Raw genomic sequence first — 22,793 nt, 5'->3', positions numbered from 1 at the left:
CGTAATGATAACGCCTGTTTCCATACTCACATAACATGTGAAAATTCCATTGAGTCTGTGCGTTATGCAGCCTGCATAATCCACTGTGCCCCAGCCCGTAATTCCAGTGTTGTGAAGTAACATGTATTTGGGAACGTCCGGCCTCATCGTCCACTTCGCTATTGAGCATCCCAAACTATTCATATCAATCATTGCATCCTCGCCATGGCCCCTGTCCAAGGACATTGAACAATAGAACGTTATATTTGCAGTCAGACCTGTGGGCATCTCCTCGCCGCTAGCTGAAAACCGAAAGCGCCGCCCTTCGAATTCCTCATTTGCAACATCACGTCGAAAAGGCATCTGTGGCCGCTTGAAATCACAAATTAATCCATCTAGTGCGGCTGTGTGTGTAAATGGCAACTGCCTTCACTCACAAATGGGACGCCCCGCCCGTCGTTGAAACTCGGTACAGTGATGCATGAGGGTCCACCGTTACTCGAGTACTACGTTCCACTGACCCTTCACAAGTCTGTTCGCGACTGCTAAGATAGTATGTGAAACAATGGGACCATAGCCGAATGAACATATCAACCAATGTTACACTGCCATCGGGTACAAATACATGATTGTAATAGCAAGATGCCATTCCTCGAATTGCAGCGTTGTGTGCGGGACGTGCTCGCCCAAAGGGGAGAGCAGCTTGCACAGGTGGAATGAATCACCACAGGTGGAGGCCATACAGCCTGAAAACACATAAATAGCACACCCAGTCTCCTCCCACAACCACACCCACTCCGAAATGCTACCGGCAGGACTCGCGATGTTGGCCCTGGGGGACCTGATAGCACTGCAAGTACTCCAACTCCAAGAAGAAGACGAACACCAACTACAACCGGCCGCACGGAGGAGACGCAGGAGGAGGAGGAGGGCAAGGCAGGGCCAGCAAGGGCCGCCAGCACAGCCACTACCACCACGCAGGCAGCCCGCAATCCCACGCCTCCGAGCACATCCGTTCAACCTCACTGATGAGCAGATCCACACCCTCTACCGTTTGGACCGGGACACCATAGCCGCCATTGTGGACATGACACAGGCTGACCTTGTCAGCATGATAGATAGCCCAACCGCCATCCCACCCCTACTGAAGGTGGTGTCTGTACTCCACTTCCTGGCCACAGGCACCTACCAGCACACAGTCGGACAGTTGCATGGCATCTCACAGCCACTGTTCTCACGGACACTATTGCAAGTGCTCGATGCCCTCCTGCAGCACGCAGACGACTATATCTCTCTACCACGCTCGGAGCAGGAAATTACCAACACAAAAGTGGGATTCCATGCACTTGCCGGCATACCGGGTTGCATTGGTGCCATCGACTGCACCCATGTGGAATTGGTCGTCCCACATGCCATGGAGGCCCAGTACCGCAACCGAAAACAATTTAATTCACTGAATGTACAAATGGTGTGTGACTCCACATTGTTGTGCCCGATTCCCTGGATCAACCCATGATTCTATGGTCTTGAGGAACTCAACAATACCACGCTACATGCAGCGACACGCAGGGAACAGATCCTGGCTACTCGGTGAGTCTCATTTCATGCATGCTGATGTGGGGTATGTGATGCGGCAATGACCTGGCAGGAAGGGGGGGGGTGCGTACGTAGCAATGGCATTCCACATTATTCGTTTATCGTCCACATACAGGTGATGCCGGATATCCACTGAAGAGATGGCTCCTCACACCAGTCCGGAACCCACGGGACCAGCATGAGGAGGACTACAACCATGCCCACTCACGTACCCGTGTAGTCATTGAACAGGCATTCGGCCTACTGAAGACTCGTTTCCGGTGCCTCAGCAGGTCTGGCGGGGCACTCCTGTACCGCCATGTGAAGGTTGCAAAGATGGTGATGGCATGTGTCATGGCACACAACATGTGCGTACGTAGAAATGTGCCCATGCCCCCTGACGCAGAACTGCAAGCACCTGAAGATGGTCATGATGAGGGTGGGGATGTGGCAGCACCTCAAGGAGTCTGCGAGGCACAGGAGGGCCGTGACATTCGTCAGCATCTCATAGATGCATGCTTCTAGCACTCACGCCTGGTGGCTGATGCATGGACACGGGACTCGTGGCACTGTGTGTGTCTGGTACATGCACAATATGGACTGTACGCCTATGATGGCCTCGTACACAAAGATCAATGTCCACACATCTCATTGGTTGATCGTGCATTGTTTATGGCATATGTGATATCATGTTGAACACCCTATCGACCCGCCACCCAAGTGAGCCCAACACACCCCCTCCACCCTCCTACCTCCCCCCCGAACACCAGTGTCCAAAAATGCTCATTGTCAGTGGGCAGTCACTATTGCAAGCCCCCTCTGCGGGTATCAGGGGCACCCCTGCCTGTGGAGCGCAGATCTACGTTGGGGGCTGCCCTGGACGGAACTTGCAACGGATGATGTCTCTGCCTGCTCACGTCCATGCATGTCCCTAAGGGTTTGTGAGAGCTCAGTGAGCACACGGCGCACTGCGGCAAGTTCGGCACATACGTCTTTGGACGTCGCATGCAGTTCCCCCCTCAGGCTCTCGGTGCTTCTCTCCATTTGGACTCTCAGGCTCTCGGTGCTACTCTCCATTTGGACTCTCAGGCTCTCGGTGCTACTCTCCATTTGGACTCTCAGGCTCTCGGTGCTACTCTCCATTTGTGCCCTTAGTGTCTCTGTACTTCTCTCCATTTCTGCCCTAAGTGTCTCAGTTGATGTTTCTATGTCTGCCTTAGTGCCCCCACATTCATCGGCATGGTCCTTGAGGAGCGTGGCCAGTTGCTGCTGTTGCACGATTAAATGGTCGAGGGACTGTTGCCTCTGCTGGGCCATGGCCATTTGCGGTGGTGTCACAGAGTGGCTGTTCGCCTCATGTTGCCCTGCCACAGGGCTTGTGGGGGATGGCCAGTCGTCGTCTTGTGGGTGCCCCTGCGTGGTATCCTCATGGTGTACGGGATGGAACAGACAGGGGGATTGGGACAGGTCATGGATGGATCTGACTTCGACATCCCTGTCTTCTGTGTCGGAGCATGCTGCCATTAATGGAGTGTCACCTATGGTGCTGCTGCCACCAGAGGCAGTGCCTTCTGTGGCATCCATTGGGGGGACCTGTGGTGGTGCTGTTGTGGGCATGCTGGCTGCTGGGGTGCCTGTTGGAGTTCCCTCCTCTGTGCTGCCACTTGATTTGTGCTGCTGCCGTGTCTTGATGCGTGCAGCTGAGGTGGAGGGTCTTTGGCCGTTGGTCTTGGCCCTCTTTGCAGGTGTGCTGGTAGGGGTGTCCTGAAGCTCGTCGTTTGGATCGGACCCTGTGGTGGAGTAAAGGAGGGCGAGCGTTATTAATGGGTCTGTGGGAATTGGAATGGCAATGTATCACATGCATTGGGGTGGTACCTGAGGGTGATTTGGGTCGGGGCCTTGGAGGTGCTTTCATTTGTGTGTGGAGTGAGGGTGCAGTTGTTTGGCAGCCTGCAGTTAGGGTGTGCCTGCTGCACGTGTAGAGGGTGTTTTTGGGGTTTTTAATTATTTATGTATTTATTGTGAGTTTTAAAGTGCGCTGTCAGGCCAATGTGTGTAGACGTTCTCCTGGACATGTGTTACTGTTGCGCTATGTGGACACATGGTGATTCACATGACTGGACATTGTGGATTTGGCATGATTTTATTTGGGCCACCTACCGGATTCTTCGGATGTCTGCACTCCTTTCTCCATCCCTCCGACTCCCTCTATACTCTCCATTCCAATGGTGGAGGCACAGATTTCTTCCCAGGGGGTCAACTTGATGGGTGATTCCGATCCTCCCCCGGTGGCTGTGGCAATGTTGCGGTTGGCAGAAAGTATGCTACGGACGCGTATCCGCAGGTCGTCCCATCGCTTTCTGCATTGCTGTGGGTTGCGGGGTGCGGTCCCCACCGCACTTACCCGCTGTGCCACCAGGGCCCATATGGCCTTCTTGTTCGCAAGTGCCGTCCTGGTCATTTGCGTGGAGAAGACGACGGCAGCATTCTCCTGGAGGGTCTCTGTGAGCACGGTGAGTTCCTCACGGGAGAAGTGGACCTGCCGCTTGCGGTCGCACGCTTTCTTCGCTACTTTTCCCATTTTTCTTGGTTTCACTAGGGTGGATGACGGGTTGGGATGTGTCTCAGGGTAGTGTTTTTAGTGGTTGTGTGGATTTTGTGGTTTTATAGGTGTACGGCGTGATGTTTCCCGTTCCGGGACCATGTTTTTACTTCCGTTTCCGTATATTTACGGTCACTGTACTTTCCGGTTGGCGCTCACTGCGGTGTCCGCTAAGATGGGTGGCGGTATTGCACCTAGGGCGCCGTACGGCGGCGGTGTGGGCCGTTTTGGGGTCATTTCCGCCATCGCAGACTTTGCACTTCCGCCATGGCGTGGTGCTCGTGCCCGATGGGTCGGAATGGGCCGCACTTTGCTCCATCGTGCAATGGCGGAAACGCTATTTACGCTGTGGCGGTCCGGTCAGTCACTTTCCGCCAGGGTCGTAATGAGGGCCCATGAGTTTTAAAGTTTATCCAGGTGCAATTTGGTTATCCAACCTCTAAAAATCACTTCTGACTTGCACGTTTTCTGTTCCATGGCTAGTGTGCTTGCTGGAAGAGATATCCTGGCATGAGGGCACGGACAGAAGGGCTAAAGATTTTTGAAAATGTGTGCCCTATTAGATGTTGCAGGGTTGACTTCGATGGTGCTGTGAGTGTGACTTGTTGCCCCAAGGGGAATCACTAGAACAGTCCTTTTGGACGGCTTGTTGGGTAAAAGGTCCTATTGCCCATCTTTTGTCTCAGTGGGGGGTGGTGGGAGGTGCAGTGCATGCTTGGAGGTTTCACAGATGTTGACTTGAATAAAATGGCTGACCTACTTGCGTAGAGCAGGTTCATCATGTAAGAAGAGTTGGTGGATGAAACTGACTTTAATCGTAAGTGTACTTTTTATTATCTGCAAATCCAGAATACTCTTTATCAAGCCATGCCTGTCTTCACCAATACATCCTACTGGCAATGTGTCACTTAAATATTGGACTGATAGTTGGTCCCAAACAAGTGCTTCTCTGTGCATGGCACTGCAGGAAAGCAAGTTAAGGACATCCCCCAACCACAGGCATGAGTGGGCACAGGTAAACCAAATACTGTGATGGATGAATAGTAGAAACATTGCAGAACAATGATTAAACAAGTGGCAATAAATGCTAATTTCGAACAGATTAATTTGAAATACTTCCAAAGAATATGCATGACTTTACAGAAACGGAACTGTGTTTACATTGTGGGAGTAGGTTGGCATGCCTTGTACATGGAATGGCAACAGCCCATGGTAGCTGATGTCTGGAGGGATGCATTTCATTAGGTTGGGAGATTTGCAAGCGCGGTGGTCAGAGCCTGCATGCTGGATATGTCCCGAATGGTGGTGAGTCCGACATCAAAATACAATTTGGAAGCGCTTTTGTTGGCCAAGAGCTGGTATTTCATGCTCTGGATGATTGGCCATTCTGTGTCGTTTACTAGATAACGTCTGGACTTGGGATCAACCTGCGAAACTGAAGCTTTTTTGTCTCAACATATTACCAGCTCTGATATTGAGGGGGTTGCTCAATTCGGCAAATGTATCAAACATCGTTATGACTGGGTGAGGTTGAAGATTATTGAACTCAGTGGATATGTGGTGATTGAATATTTAAGGGAGTCAAACATATAAGGGCCTGCCAGTGCCTGTCCGGGCCTTACTGACCGTCAGCCAGCTACTCTGCCCTACAGCCATCAACCCCCCACCAAAGACTGCACCAGCTTCAGAACCTGCTTATAATGAATTGTGAGTACTGCACGCGCTGTGTGACTCCATATCACTCAGTCACCCCACTGCTCTGCATATCGTGATAAGCAATGCCAGAACTACATGTACTTCCTCTCCTTCACAGTGTATTCAGCTAATAGTATGTATATGTATTCTGTATACGGAATGTTACTATGCTTACACATAGTGAGCTCTGAAAAGCAACTATATGATGTGCCTACACTTTGTTCAGCGGATAAGCCTCATATCCTACATCATTGTATCTGTACTCTAATAACTGTGTCTTGTGCACCTCCCCCTGTCGTCTGTGATGCTTACGGCACCCACAATGCCTAGGCACCGGCCCCTCACAACTTCCCAGACGTCCCGCAAGCAGAAAGTGAGCAGAAGCCCACTTCTCACTTCTCCCGTCTCACCTCCATACCTATATCCCTACATCATGCAGCTCCCAACCCCCTCTCCCTCCTAATTAGGCCTGCCCGCCTCCAAACCTGCACTGTCTCTGTGCCTCAACCTGCATGGCGCAGCCTGCTCACATACAGAAACCTACATCTAGCCTACAGGCTATTGCCACCGGCCCACCACACATGGGCCCATGATACGCGTAAATCGCTAGCCCTCCACCTAAACTTGAGTCTGGCTGCAATCATCTGACTCACAACCCCGGCCACGTAAACTGACCTCTAACCCCGTCGACCCACCCTGCACAGAGTCCTCACCATGAACGGTTGACACATAACGCTCTAGCCCACTTGAATGTCAGAGCAGTAAGGAACTCTTTGCACGTTAAATCCACCATCCGACCATCTAGCAAAAGAAGGTCCAATTCACAATGCAGCTCCCGCCTACTGCACTACGGTGAATGTGTGCCTAAACACACCTCTGCACATGTCGCACATTACGGAAAGGCTGTGCTGAACAACTATCTACCTCTGCCTATCCATACCATGCAAGATGTGCCTACTACTCACCTTCATTTAATGGCTATAAACAAAAATAACAATGATGCCATGAATTGTATGCCCTGCCCAGCCTACACTACTCCATCCCCCGACAACATTACGGTTACTGTTGATGATGCCTGTATGCCTCCTCAAAGCAATGTTTCACCTAACAATGTTAATGATGCTGTTGGAGGTACCTGTATGCCCCTCCAAGCCATTGACCTACCTAATAATGCAAATGATGTTGTTGTAGGCACCTATATGTCCCTCCTAGCCAATGATTAACTTAACAACGTAAATGATGCTGTTGGAGGTACCTGTATGCCTATCCAAGACAATGACCTACCTTATAATTTAAATGATTCCACTGCTGTCAATTGTATGCCGCTCCAAGCCAATGACTTACTGTTGTAAAGTACTTGATGCATCAGTGTGAGCCGGCATGGAACACTGTGAGAGTTCCTGGAATATTTGCCTATGAGCCGAGCCCCAGAGTTCCAACCCTGTCAGTTGAGCCTGGCTGATGGGACCCAGTGGTCTGCCTTAGATCTATCTTAGCTAACAGCTTATGTAACTGTAATAAAGTACTTACTGAATAACCTAAGAAGTCTTCTGAAGCTGCATCTTAACATTGGCGACAAGGATTTTCAAGAACCTGAGCAAGAAGAAGAAGAAGGCTGTGTGGGGGGAGCAGCAGAAGAAGGAGGGAGACCACTGCCCCCAAGCATCCAGAAGTAAGTCCCATCACCCAGAGGCCCGAGCCCAGGGGGTTAAGAAGAGAAGATATGGGGGAGTTGAAGAAGTAAGCCCAGAGGAGAATTAAACCCCAAAAAGGCAAAGCGTAGGACCCATAAGGTTGAAGAGAGTGGATCTGTAGAAGTTAGAGTTGGGGAAAGCTGTGAAGCCCAATGAAGTGTCAAAGTGGGAAGAGGAGCAGTGAATGGTGAAGTACGTCTGCATAAAAAGGGAGCGTCCATTGTCCAAGGGGCGAGGTGGATAACCTCAGAGAAGCGCATATATATGCCAGTCTGGAGAATCAGTGATCGGCTTTTGTTAAAAAATTAAGGCATAATTCAATTGCTCTGTTGAAGACAATGATGCCAAGGTGGCTGTGAGCAGACTGACTTTAAAGGTTCAGATGTGTCCGTTAGCGTATGGGAGCTCTGTGTCGGCTGAGGCCTGTTTTGAATCTGGCGACGTAGCTATTTAGCTGGAGGAGTTTGCAGAGCAAAGGAACGCTCTGGCATAATAGAGTAATCAGTTTAAGGAAAGATGGGAATCTACGCACGTTTGTAGAGCACCGCGTTCTCCCTGAAGTATCCGAACGCTGTGCATCGACAGAGCTGCGTGAAGTCTTTCGATGCAACAGGGGAAGTTCGGTGTCCACAGTAGTTGGGGCTGCGAGTAAAGGACCCAACAGCATGAGGTTGCTTAGATCAACAATCGCATATGCATCTAAGGAAGACAGTGATGATACAAGTGCCAGCCCCTGTTTAAGTGTTGGATAGTGTGTCAGATGTTGGGTGACACTTGAAGATGAACGACTTTCTCGTGAGGTCAGGGTCTAGAGAAGTGGATTTGTACGCGAATAGACTGCGGATTATGGTCAAATCAAGGATTATGAATTCAAGGTGCGGTGAGGTTGATGAATAGTCTACGTGGGACAGATCGCATCAATGTAGGAAGTCGTCTGTACGGGTGATTCATAGGAAAGGGATGGAAGTGACAGTTTCTAAAGTAGCCGTTAGAGCACATGTAATATTAAGAAGCCTCTTTATCCTTTTTAAAGTAGTGATTGTCACCACATGGATATGCGCATATGAATAAGCAAAGTTGTAAGTTATATGTGCATATGTGAGCAAAGGAAGGTGTGCATGTGGCGTGTTGTAGACTGAAGTGTGCTGTTATGTGATGCATTGAAGCATATATGTAACTTGAAAGAAGCCTAACGTTTTGAGGATTTGCAGCTTAACAAGGACTTTAATGGACTTGATAGAAGTGTGGAAGTGTCCTATGTGTGCTAAAATGAGTGAGCTAGAGCTAATGCTTTTGAGGCATTTCAGGGTAAGTTGCAAATAGCAACACGGACTCTTAGGAAGTTAAAGTGCATGTGTTCCCATTACTGCTTAAAGCTTGAATGTCAAGGGTTGTTGAAGTATTCAAAGTTGTGTTGTGCCTATGTGTAGGGAGGTCACGCCTCCGTGTGTATGTGGGTGAGTGCCACAAAGGTGTAGGGGGTAACGCCTCCGTATGTATGTGGGTGAATGCCACAAAGGTGTAGGGAGGTAATGCCTCCGTGAATATGTGGGTGAGTGCCACAACGGTCTAGGGAGGTAACGCCTTCGAGTGAGTGTGGGTGAGTCCCACAACCGTGTAGGGAGGTAGGGCCTCTGAGTATATGTGGTTGAGTGCCACAAAGGTGTAGGGAGGTGACATGTCTAAGTCAAAACACCACTTTTTGTCAAAACAGAGGTGACCGCGTAACTTAGATGGCACTCCAATAATTAAATAAAAGGGGGAGAAAAAGGCAGGTCATAAAGATAAAACAGTTCCCAACACTTTTAAGAGACCAAAACAAGTTAGTGAAGTCAGAGTCTACTGCAGAGCCAAAGTTCATAGGCCAGGTCCACTTTAAATGGAGCAAGGTGAAATGTGCCCAAGATCACAGAGCTGAGAAATGCATTCAAGTCTTTGTAGAAATGTTCAAAAGAGGTTGGGGTAGTTCAAAAGATAAAGTTAGAAGGTCTGGGGCCAACCCAGTTGGAAAGCCAAGGATTTAAGGGTCACCTTGAGCAAACCGAAGAAAGGGAGGCCAGGTGGAACACAGTACCTTTAAGAGTGAGGAAGCTCCAGCAGTGGCAGTTGTTCCTGGCAGCGGGTGCAGTTCATGGTTTCGACCAGGGGAAGAGAGGATCTCATCAAGGCGGAAACTTGGAGTCGTTGCACTGCCCAGGAAAGAAACCAGCCACAGAGTTTTTCGGTTAAAAGGTGCGTTCCTGGTATTCGTGGTCACAGTGGTGAAGCTTGGCTATCCGGCCACTGGGGTGCTTGGCACGGGCGATTCGACCAAGAGACGTCCTGGAAGGCGAAATGGCGAACTGGTTGATCCCACCAGCTCAGAGGAAGAAGACTGTTTCAGCAGAAGATCTTCTCTTGTCGTTGGGAAAGTGGTGAGGTTGTTGCAGCAGGGCTCCACCGGTGGTGTCGTTGTTGCAGATGGCTCAGCTTCTCTCCTCTTCAGATTTCTTAGGTCCTGTGGCGACTTCTGAAGTTCCAGTCCCAAAAGCCCTGCTTTTATGCAGAAAATCTCCCATTCAACAGCCTAGCTGTCACTCATACATGCTAAGTGGTGAGCCGGGCGGCTCACCACTGGGCCAATCAGAACAGAGAGCGACTTGAGTTGCTAAGGCAACGCAGTCCAGGGTGCCACTTCCCCAACCCACACAGCCTGTGGAACCCAGGCAGAGGGGCACCAGTTCGACAGAGACGAACACGAATGCCATTTCAGAAAAGCGTTCTGGCAAAAAGACCCAACCAGTGATTTAATATTAAATAAATAAGCCGGCGGTATCTTTAACATTGCACCAAAAAGTGGTGCGTTTGAAAACAATGGGAAAATCCCATAGGAAATATTCTGGTGGAATATTTTGCGTGGTAACCACTGCCACCAGGCAGAAACTGAACAAGGGGGGACTGGACAGTGCACCCTTGGAAACAGACCCAGGGGCAATCGAATTAACCCCTTCCAGTACTTCCAAATATGATGGTTTGTACTGGTTCTGTTCACAATTTTGGACTAGTAAAGTCAATGGTGACTTTACATGCCCTGGGAGACAGTAGTCAGTCCCAGGGTATGGAGTCTATGTTTGGGGGTAACTATGACACCCCTGTGTTACTGCACTGAGGGTGCTGTGTAACACATACACAAAAACAGATGATACCCTATGGAATAAAAAAACCCATAGCCCATAAGCATACAAAAAGTCAAAGACATACCTCAAATCATGCCTAAGAGTAGGAGGAAAAGAGTCTCACTCATAGCAGGAGAAAAAAACAAACCTCAAAAATCCAGCAAAGCTGCTGGGGGACTCACTAGGTTTGGGAAATTAGCCTTATAAGAGAATTATCCATAACACTCGCCCCCCACCATACTAAGGGACCGGAGGATTGAATCCACTCCTGGATGAATCTCATACCTCTAGTCGGTTACAAACATCCTAGAGAGACCTTCAGAATTTTGGTGGTGACACCCTGACCTGTGCTCAATGGTGAAATCAATCCCCTGGAGTCAGATTGAGCATCATAGTTTTTGGTTTTCCCCTTTCATTTGCATCAACCATCTCAAGGGTTGGTGGTCAGTCTGAATAAAAAAAGTAGAACCATACAAGTATGGCCTAAACATCTTCAGAGCCCACACAGTAGCAAAGCACTCTCTTTCAATGGTTGCCCACCTTGTCTCAGGTTCCTTCAGTTTTCTACTGACGAAGCAAATGGGGTGCTCCCTACCTTTCCCATCCAGTTGACTAAGGACTGCACTTATACCTGCATTTGAAACATCTGTCTGTACAATGAAAGTTTGGTGGTAGTCAGGAGCTCTTAGCATTGGAGCTTGACAAAGGGATTTCTTCAGGTTTTCAAAGGCCTTATTGCACTCCTCATTCCATCTGTCCTTTTTATGGAACTATGGAGAGGAGATCACATTCAGTAATGAAGCTATGGTCCCATAGTTCTCTATGAAATTCCTGTAGTACCCAGTGAGACCTAAGAAGGCTCTCACCTGGGTCTGAGTAGTAGGTGTTGTCCAATTTTGCACAGCTTCAATCTTACTGGGCAAAGGCCTTATTTGTCCACCTCCTACCTCATGTCCAAGGTAGACCACTTTACTCTGTCCAATCTGGCATTTAATTGCCTTTATGGTCAGATTGGCCTTCTCGAGAGCCTGCAAAACATGTCCCAGGCGGTTAATTTGCTCTTCCCAGGTTTGGCTGAACACTGCAATGTCATCCAAGTATGCCATGCAGAAGTCCTCCATCCCAGTCAGAACCTGATTTACCATCCTTTGGAATGTAGCAGGTGCATTCTTCAGTCCAACAGGCATAACCTTAAATTGGTATAAGCCAACTGGGGTAGAAAATGCAGTTTTCTCCTTGGCATGGTCTGTCAGGGCTATTTGCCAATAGCCTGACGTCAGATCAAATGTGCTGTGGTAGTTGGCTGAACCAAGTCTATCCACCAACTCATCAGTCCTTGGCAAAGGATGGGCATCAGTCTTGGTGACTGCATTAAGAGCTCTATAGTCCACACAGAATCTCAATTATTTGGATCCTGCCTTTGGTACTAACACAACTGGGCTAGACCATGGACTAGTAGAGGGCTCTATTACTCCGAGGTCAAGCACCTTGCTGACCTCTCCTTTGATGTGGGTTCTTACATTCTCTGACATTCTGTACCCTCTGCTTTTTACTGGCGGACAGTCACCAGTGAGTATATCATGCTGGCCCCAAAGGGTCAAGCCTGGTGAAAGTGAGAACAGGGAGGCAAACTGATTTAACATATATTTAAACTCCTCTTATTGCCCAGGTGTCAGATTGGAAGAGAGATTAACTCCTTCAATCTTTTCATCCAAAGGTAAGCCTCTGATGAGATCAGGGACAGGTTCACTCTCTTCTTCCTCTTCTGATTAAGCTAGAAGCAAGGCTCCTACTTCAGATCTAGAGACATACACTTTTAGTCTGTTGGGGTGGAAGACTCTGGGAGCCTCCTTGGGATTGCCCAAATCCACCAGATAGTTCACCTCTCCAAGTTTTCCCACAACCTTGAAGGGTCCCATCCATTTGTCTTGCAAGGCCCTCTGCCTTGTTGGTATCATAACGAGAACTAGCTGGTCTTGCGTGAACTCAACCATGTTAGCCTTTTGATCATGCCAATGTTTGACCAAAGCTTGACCAGCATTCAGGTTATCACTAGCTTGTGCCATCATCTGTGACATTTTCCTCCGGAGTCCTATCTTGTAGTCAGTCACTCTGACTGGCTTGGGGGAAGGAGCAGTCTCCAACCCCTCCTTAATAAGGGCCAATGGACCTCTGACTGGATGGCCATAAAGAAGTTAAAAGGGACTATAACCTACTCCCTCCTGAGGGACTTCTCTATAAGCAAAGAGAAGGCATGGCAGTAGAAGATCCCACTTTCTCTTAAGGGGTTCTTCTAAAGGACCTATCATGCTCTTCATGGTCCTATTAAACCTTTCAACCAACCATTTGTCTGAGGGTGGTAGGCGGTCGAGAACTTGTAGGTAACTCCACAGTTTTTCCACATGGCTTTCATGTAGTGGGACATAAAATGTGACCCCCTGTCAGAGATTACCTCCTTAGGAAACCCAAAACTGGGAAAAATACCAAGGAGGGCCTTAGCCACAGCTTGCGCCGTAACAGTCCTCATAGGAATTGCCTCAGGGTACCTAGTAGCATGGTCTACTACAACAAGGATAAACCTGTTGCCTGAGGATGTTGGAGGATCAAGGGGACCAACAATGTTGATCCCTACTCTCTCAGATGGGACTCCCACTACTGGGAGAGGCACTAAAGGTGCCACATTCTTGGAACCACTCTTACCAGAAGTTTGGCAGGTGTGGCAGCTCTTTCAGAACTTATCTACCTCAGCCCTCATCTTTGACCAATAAAGGTAGAGAGAAAGCCTTTCCTTGGTCTTCTTGAAACTCAAGTGACCAGCTAAAGGAATCTCATGGGCTAGTTGCAAGAACTGGAGTCTGTTTTCTTGAGGCACTACAAGTGTCATGATCCACAGAATGCGCCCCTTTTGGACTTTCTGGTCCTTGTCACAACGGGGCTTGCACTCTTTGATACTCCCAACATGGCCGTCTAACGTGGTACACCTTGCACCAGTTTCCACGACGGACATAGCACATTCTACAAATAGCCCACGCCCCTGCGGCCCCGTGCGTCTCAACACTATCGCTGGTAGTGACTAGATGTGTGCTCCGTAGTTCGCTGAACTATTCCCCTGTCCTTGGTTTCCGGACCCTCTAATTTTCCCAATTCTTTCCTCCCTCATCTCTTATCTTGTTTCCCGGATTCCGTGTACCTCCTTCGTGTACACTTCCTCGCTTCCTGGATGTCCTGAGCATCCGATTTTCCTGGAACGCTGAACGCACGCTGGAGTCAGAGGAGACTCACGTGGGCTTGTACAAAACCTGATCGTGTGCAAGAAGACTTCCCCCAAGAAATCCTGCAAAGAGCGATCTCATGTGAGAAGGGGGGAATTCTGTGACAGTTTGAGACGCCAAACGACAGAAGTTGGGACCAACATGGAACAGGCCGTTCAGGATCTCATGCATGGCATGCAAGAATTAACGTCCGATGTGCAAAATTTAAAGGCGGAAAACGTTGCATTGAAACAACTAGTTTTGTCCCGCGATTCTGGCACAAAGGAAAGCATGCTGCTGGGTGGCATTGTAGACAAATAAAATGGGTCTGCAAAAACCCTTCGTGGATTCCTTGACTCTTGTTTAGTCCACTTTACCTTTAAGTCCTACTATTTTTCAACTCCCAGGGCGAAGGTGGGCTTTACAATCTCGCACCTCTCCAGGAATGCACTGACTTGGGCTACTCCTTTAGTCAATTCTGGAGATGCCCTCCTGGATGATTACGATGGAATTATACAGGCCGTTAAGACCATGTTTGATCACCCAGAACAGGTCTATAGTGCCCAGGAACGTCTACTTGACTCTCGGCAAGGATCCCAGGACATGCTTACGTATGTCACATGATTCAAACAATTGGCCAAGGAAGCGATTTGGTCTTCAGAAACAAGCTTTACTCTTTTCCGAAGGAGGCTAAATGAATAGATAAAAGACGATTTGACCAGAGTGGCTTGTCCGAGTTCATTCCAGGCCCTTATGGATCTTGCCATGCAGATAGACTTTCGTATCCAGAAAAGGAAGGCAGAGAGGAAAAAGACCAAGATGCCTTTCCAGAAGGTTTCCATTGAGACCTCAATGAAATCCGACCCTACTCCCCACAAGAAAGGATGAGACGGATCACCACAGGCTTATGCATGTATTGTGCCTCGGATAAACACCTAGTTAGAGAATGTCCTCTAGCCCCTAAACGGCGTTCGGGAAATGCCAGCTCCCGATCCTAGATGGAGCAAGGCTTCTGGAGAGAGATGTTTGCTCCACATCTATTCCTTCCTTGAACTCTCCTGGACAGAATAATCTAGTGATTCTACAAGCCTTCCCATCGTCATCCAAGAATGAGACCTACCCCATTTTGGCCTTGGTGGATTGTGGGGCTATGGGAATATTCATTGATCAAGAATGGGTCTTTAAACACTACATTCCATATGAAACTGTCATCCGCCGTCACGGCCATAGCCGAAATTGGCGGATGTTTCCACGTTGGAGCTGGAGACACAGAGGTAGGGTGTTTTAGTCCCTTCTCTGTGTTCTTGCTACGAGCCCCAGTTACGTGACGCAGCACCGCTGGGAGTATTTAACTCCCCGCCTCCTTGTAGATGCTGCGTTGCAACCCACTTTGGATGCTTTCCTGTTTCCGGTTTTCCTCTCTCCGATCCTCTGCCGCCCGCCTTTCGGATCTGCCAGAGGGTTTCCCTGTCCGCTGTGTGTTCCTGTTTTTTCCTCAGAACGCTACTCCTCGCTTAATTTCCTGCCACTGCTCCGAGCGGTACTCTGGTGTGCTTTATCTGTTTCTCTCTCTCTCTTTTGATTTCGGGGATTCTTCCCGTATTCTCTTTCTGCTGGGCTCCTCTGAGCTGTGCTTGCTGCATACCCTCTTCCTCTTCCTGGATCCAGTGCCATATCTTCGAACTGCCACTAGGAGCCTCTGACTTCCCTGACTCTGCTACTCTTTGGTTGGACTGCTGGACATCTTCTACTCTGCTAACCGCCTCGCTCCACTGCTCTCATCAGCGATTGTCCTGTCATCCGGATTCGAAGAGTCAACACTACACCTGAGGGTTTTTTCCCTTTTGGGTTTTCCCTGATTTCCGGCTTGGTTCCGGAAAGGGAGTCGCGGGACAGCTGTTTATCCAGCAGTCACTGTGGCTTCCCTCCGTGACAAGCACATTCATCATAAGAAGGGAAAGGTTCTACCTTGCATGACAACGCCTACAAGAGACCGACAACTCAGACAGCTCAGGTGAGGAGAGTGTGCTTGCAGGGGAGAAAGAGATTGAATTGCTCTGTTCATCACAGATTGCAACGCCAAAAGCTTTAAAGATGTCTGCTGAGGATCAGGTTCAAGAGCTGTGGAAAGCTTTTCAAGCAATGTCTCAGGAGCTACAAGGAGTAAAGACCGAGAATGCTCTGCTTAAACAGGTGGTATCAGCTAGAGAACCTGCCCCCCGGAATTACCACCCATGGCGCTATCCTCTGGGAAATTTGATGGATCTCCCAAAAAGGTGAAGGAGTTTCTGAAAGCATGCATGGTTTATTACACCTTTAGGCCTAGTACCCTCGCTACAGATCAAGCCCAGGTGGGTTTCCTAATTTCAAATATGACAGGAAACGCACTGTCCTGAACTACACCATTGGTGACCAGTGGAAACGCCATTTTGCAGGATTTTCCAGGGTTTCAGAATCTAATGAAGCAGAATTTTGAACGGCCAGAGCTGTCCTTTACCGCCTGCGAAGATTTACTGGATGTCAAACAAGGCTCTCTAGATGTATTGTCTTACATCTCCTCCTTCAAAACCTTGGCAGCCGGAGCGGGGTGGCCTGAGACAGCACAATATGACATATTCAGGAGAGGATTGAAGGAAGAAATCAAAGATGAGCTGGCCAGGTCTCCTCGTTCACCCACTTTTTCAGACCTGCTAGCGGCTGCTCTTCACATAGAGTATCAACTACAGGAAAGAAGGGCGAAGCGTTGCAAACAAAGAAGCCCTAGTTATACTACAGAACCCTCTGCACACTCACTCCCTGGTTGCTCTACTGCTACTTCTTCCGAAGAACTAATGCAGATCGGCGCCACCAGAGCACCTTTATCCGCTGCTGAAAGACGTTGCAGAAGAGAGAAAGGATTATGTGCCTACTGTGGTTCAGACCAACACCTTCTGAAAGACTGCACAGAATTGCCAAACAAGAGATCGGGAAATGAATACCCTCGGCGTCAGTAGGGACAAACGACCAGGGGTCTCCCAACATTTCTCATCGTCCCTATGTCTCTCTTTCAGTTTCCTCTTCCGAGTCTAAAGAGGACTCCAGACTCATGGTGATTCCTGTACATCTTGACCTAGAGAGCAGACAAGTTAAGACGCTAACCCCACTGGATTGTGGAGCAGCGGGTAACTTCGTTGACACCCTGTGGGCAGACAGGGTGGGTCTCTGCCGGATACCACGGAAGGAAGGTCAAAAGGTTGAAGGAGTGGATGGGACACCATTGTCTTCTGGTCCTATTACCCATACCACGGAGGAACTTTCCTTGACGATAGACCAACACAAGGAAATCTTATGTTTTAACATCATCAGGGCCGCCCATTTTCCCATTATATTGAGCATCACATGGCTCTGTAGACATAATCCATTGGTAAACTGGTCCGAGAATCAACTGAGCATCAATTCCCCGTATTGCGCTAACAACTGTTTTCGGTTGGAGGGTCGGGGAGATCTACAGCCGGTTAAGATTTTTTCCAACAATCACGTGGGAGTCCATGCATTACCCAGTTTTTGCTCAGGGTTTTCCGAAGTGTTTCAGGAGTGCCTTCATGCCAAATTGCCACCTCATCGGCCAGAGGACTGTACCATCGACCTGCAACCCAATGCCCTGGTTCAGTTTGGTCGGATGCTCTCTCTCACGCAGACGGAGAAATAGGTTCTTCGGAAATACTTAGATACCAATTTGGAGAATGGCCTTATACAACCATCCAAGTCCCCTGCAGGATCCCCTTTATTTTTCATTAAGAAAAGAGACTCCACCGATCTTAGACCCTGTGTAGACTACCGGGGTCTAAATAAGGTTACCATTCATGATAGGTATCCGATGCCCCTTATCACTGACATCATTGAGGCTGTACAAGGGGCTAGAGTATTTACCAAGCTTGATCTTCGAAACGCATACCATCTGCTACGGATTGCCCAAGGAGACGAATGGAAAACAGCATTCCGTACCCCTCTGGGCTTGTTTGAATATAAGGTATTGCCGTTCGGATTGGTGAATGCACCAGCGGTATTCCAGAGATTTATGGACAGAATGTTTTCCGACATGGTTTCGATATCAGTCATCATTTATCTGGATGATATATTGATTTTTTCCCCTAACATGGACGATCACATTGATCCAGTCAAGCAAGTTCTGAATCGCCTGCAAAAGAACAATCTACTGGTCAAGGCAGAAAAATGCAAATTCGCTGTACCTTCGGTGCAATATTTGGGATATGTACTGTCTGAAGAAGGGATCGCCATGGACCCAGACAAGGTACACGCCATTCTCGACTGGTCGGCCCCTACTTCTGTTCGGAAGGTGCAGCGGTTCTTGCGACTTTCGAATTATTATAGGAGATTAATTCCGAACTTTTCAGAAGTGGTGTTTCCCATTACCCGATTGCTCAAGAAGGAGGCCTACTCGTTTTCCTGGTCCACTGAGGTGGAGGAGAGCTTCTGTCATCTGAAAAGCCTTTTCTGTTCAGCCCTGATTCTGTAGCATCCGGATCAGACACTACCGTTTATTCTTGAGACGGACGCATCCGCCATTGCTGTTGGGGCCGTGTTACTTCAGACCATTCAGGATGTAGAACACCCGGTCGCCTACCTATCTAAGACTCTCTCTCCCAGCCAATTCAATTATCCCATTTTTGAAAAGGAATTACTGGCAATGAAATTGGCTTGTGAAGAATGGTGGCACCTCCTCATGGGTGCCCGCCACCTGTTCCTCATCCGCACAGATCACAAGAATCTGAAAGCCTTACAGGAGATGGAATGTTCAAACTCCAGACAGGCAAGATGGGCCTACCTGTTTTCACAGTACGATTTCCGGATCACATACATCCCGGGGTCGATTAATAGACTAGCTGACGCTTTGTCTCGTAAGGACTCCCATTGACAAGGTCTGTCAAGACCGAGCCCATGTTCCACCGTAACCAGATCCTAGCAATGGTGGGTTCTTTTCTTCAAGAGGTGAAGGCTGCTGTCACGCAAGAATTGCCTCAAATCTCCTTCTTTTCCGATTCCCCCTTTCAAGTAAAGGATGGATGGGTGTTTTATAAGAAGAAGTGGTATATCCCAGAAGGACCGCTACGCAGGAAGATCCTGAGATGGTGTCATGACTCACGTATGGTGGGACACAGAAGCGGAGACGGCACCTTAGAACACATCTCGAGGTCGTTTCTCTGGCCCAACATAAGAAAGGAGGTGTTTGAGTACGTGCGATCTTGTCCAATTTGTGCCAGGGCTAACTATGCCTCGGGCAAACCTCTAGAACTCCTCACTCAGGTGGAGAAGCCCACTCGCCTGTGGGACTCGTCTCCACAGACTTATAGTGGATCTTCCGGATTCCGAATCATGTACTTGTATCATGGTGACGGTGGATGCTTTTTAAAAGTTGGCACATTTCTCCCCCCTTCCGAGATTACCTACCGCAACCAAGATGGCGGAGACCTTTGCCCGAGACATTTTCAAATTACATGGTCTCCCTGACAAGATAATTTCTGATCGGGGAATTCAGTACATTTCAAAATTCTGGACAGCGTTGTGTACCCGATTGGGGGTAGAAAGAGCCCTTTCTTCCGGTTTCCATCCGCAATCTAACAGCCAAACCGAGCGACTCAACACCACTCTAGAACAATATCTGAGATGTTTCATTTCCCAGCATCAAGACAATTGGGTCTCTCTACTTCCCACGGCAGAGTTCTCTTACAATAATTCCAAACACTCCGCCACAGGCCTTTCTCCTTTTTTTTGTACTTACGGAGTCCACCCAACATTTCTAATACCAGAGGTACCCCGATTTTCCAACTCACCAGCCGCGGAAGAGGTTTTGAGAAATATCCAAGAGGCACAGACCAGCGCATTCCAAGGATTGGAAGATAGCAGATTAAGGAATAAGGTTGGAGGCGACAGGCACCGTAAAGAATGCCCTTCCTGGAGGACAGGAGACAAGGTGTGGTTGTCTACAAAGTACCTTCCCCGATGGACAAGACCTTCCAAACTGTCTCCACGCTTCCTGGGTCCTTTTTCCATTCTCTCCAAAATCAATCCTGTGACCTATCGTCTTCAACTCACCCCTTCTCTTAAACGCATTCACCCTGTTTTTCATTCCTCTCTCCTCAAAACTTACTATACAGATCCACATCACCGGTCTCTCTTCCAGCAAATTTCTGTGTCTACTTCCACCCAGGATGAGTATGAGGTTTCTGCTGTTAGAGATTCTCGGTTTTACCGTGGTAGGTTGGAATACCTCCTGTCATGGAAGGGTTACCTGGAGTCGGAGGACTCCTGGGAACTGTCTTCTCAGGTACATGCCCCTCGGTTGCTTGCCAGATTCCACCGCTTGCACCCGGGGAAGCCGGGGTGGTTGCAGTCTAAGGAGGGGCATACTGTCATCCGCCGGCACGGGCATAGCCGAAATTGGCGGATGTTTATGTGTTGGAGCTGGAGACACAGAGGTAGGGTGTTTTAGTCCCTTCTCTTTGTTCTTGCTACCAGCCCCAGTTACGTGACGCAGTGCCGCTGGGAGTATTTAACTCCCTGCCTCCTGGTAGACGCTGCGTTGCAACCCACTTTGGATGCTTTCCTGTTTCCGGGTTTCCTCGCTCCGATCCTCTGCCGTCCGCCTTTTGGATCTGCCAGAGGGTTTTCCTGTCCACTGTGTGTTCCTGTTTTTTCCTCGGAACGCTACTCCTCGCTTCATTTCCTACCGCTGCTCCGAGTGGTACTCTGGTGTGCTTTATCTGTTTCTCTCTTTCTCTTTTGATTTCGGGGATTCTTCCCGTACTCTCTTTCTGCTGGGCTCCTCTGAGCTGTGCTTGCTGCATACCCTCTTCCTCTTCCTGGATCCAGTGCCATATCTTCGAACTGCCACTAGGCGCCTACGACTTCCCTGACTCTGCTACTCCTTGGTTGGACTGTTGGACATTTTCTATTCTGCTATCCGCCTCGCTCCACTGCTCTCATCAGCGATTGTCCTGTCATCCGGATTCAAAGAGTCAACACTACACCCCAGGGTTTTTTCCCTTTTGGGTTTTCCCTGATTTCTGGCTTGGTTCCGGAAAGGGAGTCACGGGACAGCTGTTCATCCAGCAGTCACTGTGGCTGCCCTCCGTGACAAGCACATTCGTCATAAGAAGGGAAGAGACTACCTTGCACGACGACGCCTACAAGAGACCGACAACTCAGACAGCTCAGGTGAGGAGAGTGTGCTTGCAGGGGAGAAAGAGATTGAATTGCACCATTCATCACAGAAACACGAAGTATCATGCAACCTGTAGAGGCGATTGACGGAAGACCTCTCACTTCAGGACCTATATCCTTGCAGACCAAAGAAATCCAACTCTCGATAAACCATCACCAAGAGTTGATCAAATTTGGAATCATCAAGTCGGCCAATTACCCCATGGTACTGGGTATGTCCTGGTTGCAGAAACACAATCCTTACATCAATTGGGCAGCAGGATCCTTGTTTCTTGGTTCTGAGTTTTGTATGTCTCACTGTCTATTCCCGGATTCCCCCTTGACAACTTCCAAAAGCACGCCAACAGACCAGCAAGGCCCACTCATGGTTTCAAACGTCATACAGGTTCCTAGGGCCTATCAGGAATACGCGGATGTGTTTTCAACTGCTAAAGTCCAGGCCCTACCCCCTCACAGACCTGAAGACTGTGCTATAGATATAGAACCTTCAGCAGTGATTCCCTTTGGGAGGATGTTCATTCTATCCAAACCGGAAAAAAAGGCCCTTAGAGAATACTTTGATACCAACCTAGAAAATGGCACCATAAGACCATCTAAATCTCCAGCTGGAGCTTTGCTGTTTTATGTTCCCAAGAAAGACACTAAAGAGCTTAGACCTTGTCTTGATTAGGGTGGATTGAATCAGTGCATCCTCAAGGACCGCTATCCCTTGCCCTTAATCTCTGATATCCTGGAAGCGGTGAGAGGAGCTGTAATCTTCACGAAGTTGGATCTCAGGGGTGCCTACCATCTGATCCGAATCAGGGAAGGAGACGAATGGAAAACAGCCTTTAGAACACCCTTTGGTCACTTTGAGTACTTGGTCATGGCCTTCGGGCTTGCAAATGTCCCTGTAGTCTTCCAACGCTTCATGGATAGGGTGTTTTCTGACATGTTGTTCCTCTTCGTCATCGTTTACCTGGATGATATCTTGATTTACTCCAAGGATCCTCAAAAACACAAAGAGCATGTAAAGGCAGTTTTGCAACGGCTACGTAAACACAAACTCCTAGCTAAACCCGAGAAATGCCTTTTTCATGTCACTTCTGTTAATTATCTAGGATTTGTCCTTAGTCCAGAAGGAATAGGAATGGACCATTCAAAGGTAAAAGATAAACTATCTTGGCCTGTTCCCACTTCTGTGAAACAGATTCAATCCTTCCGGGGCTTGCCAATTTCTACCAGAAATTCATACCATCCTTTTCTGAGATAGTTCAACCGATCATTACATTATTGAAAAAAGACACCCCCTTCCTCTGGACCCCAGCCCAGGACAAGGCATTCCAATGATTAAAGATGGAGTTTACTCAAGCCCCTATCCTTGCTCAACCCGATATTAATCGACCATTCCTAGTGGAGACGGATGCCTCTACCTACGCCATAGGAGCAGTGTTAAAGCAAGAATTTGAGGATAAATTAGAGCACTCCATTGCTTACCTCTCACAAACCCTGACTTCCAACGAGACTCATTACTCTGTCTTGGAAAAGGAACTGTTGGCCAACCGTCAAGCCTTCACCGAATGGCGTTATCTACTTCTGGGAGCTAAACATCCTATCCAGGTCCGTACGGACCATCGAAATC

The 22,793-nt window shown here is 48.7% G+C and overlaps 1 protein-coding gene across 1 annotated transcript; it reads left to right on the top strand.

Moving 5' to 3' along the window:
- The first annotated feature begins 18,086 nt into the window (after positions 1 to 18,086).
- On the top strand, positions 18,087 to 18,467 carry LOC138568673 (uncharacterized). Its single transcript, XM_069646457.1, has one exon. The coding sequence runs from the start codon at positions 18,087 to 18,089 to the stop codon at positions 18,465 to 18,467; it is 381 nt and encodes a 126-aa protein (XP_069502558.1).
- The last annotated feature ends 4,326 nt before the right edge of the window (positions 18,468 to 22,793 follow it).

This window comes from Ambystoma mexicanum, chromosome 2q (genome assembly GCF_040938575.1).
Source record: "Ambystoma mexicanum isolate Mex_15411 chromosome 2q, UKY_AmexF1_1, whole genome shotgun sequence".
Classification (NCBI taxonomy): Eukaryota; Metazoa; Chordata; class Amphibia; order Caudata; family Ambystomatidae; genus Ambystoma; species Ambystoma mexicanum.
Note: the sequence above shows the minus strand (reverse complement) of the source record. Positions and strands in the feature narration are given on the sequence as shown.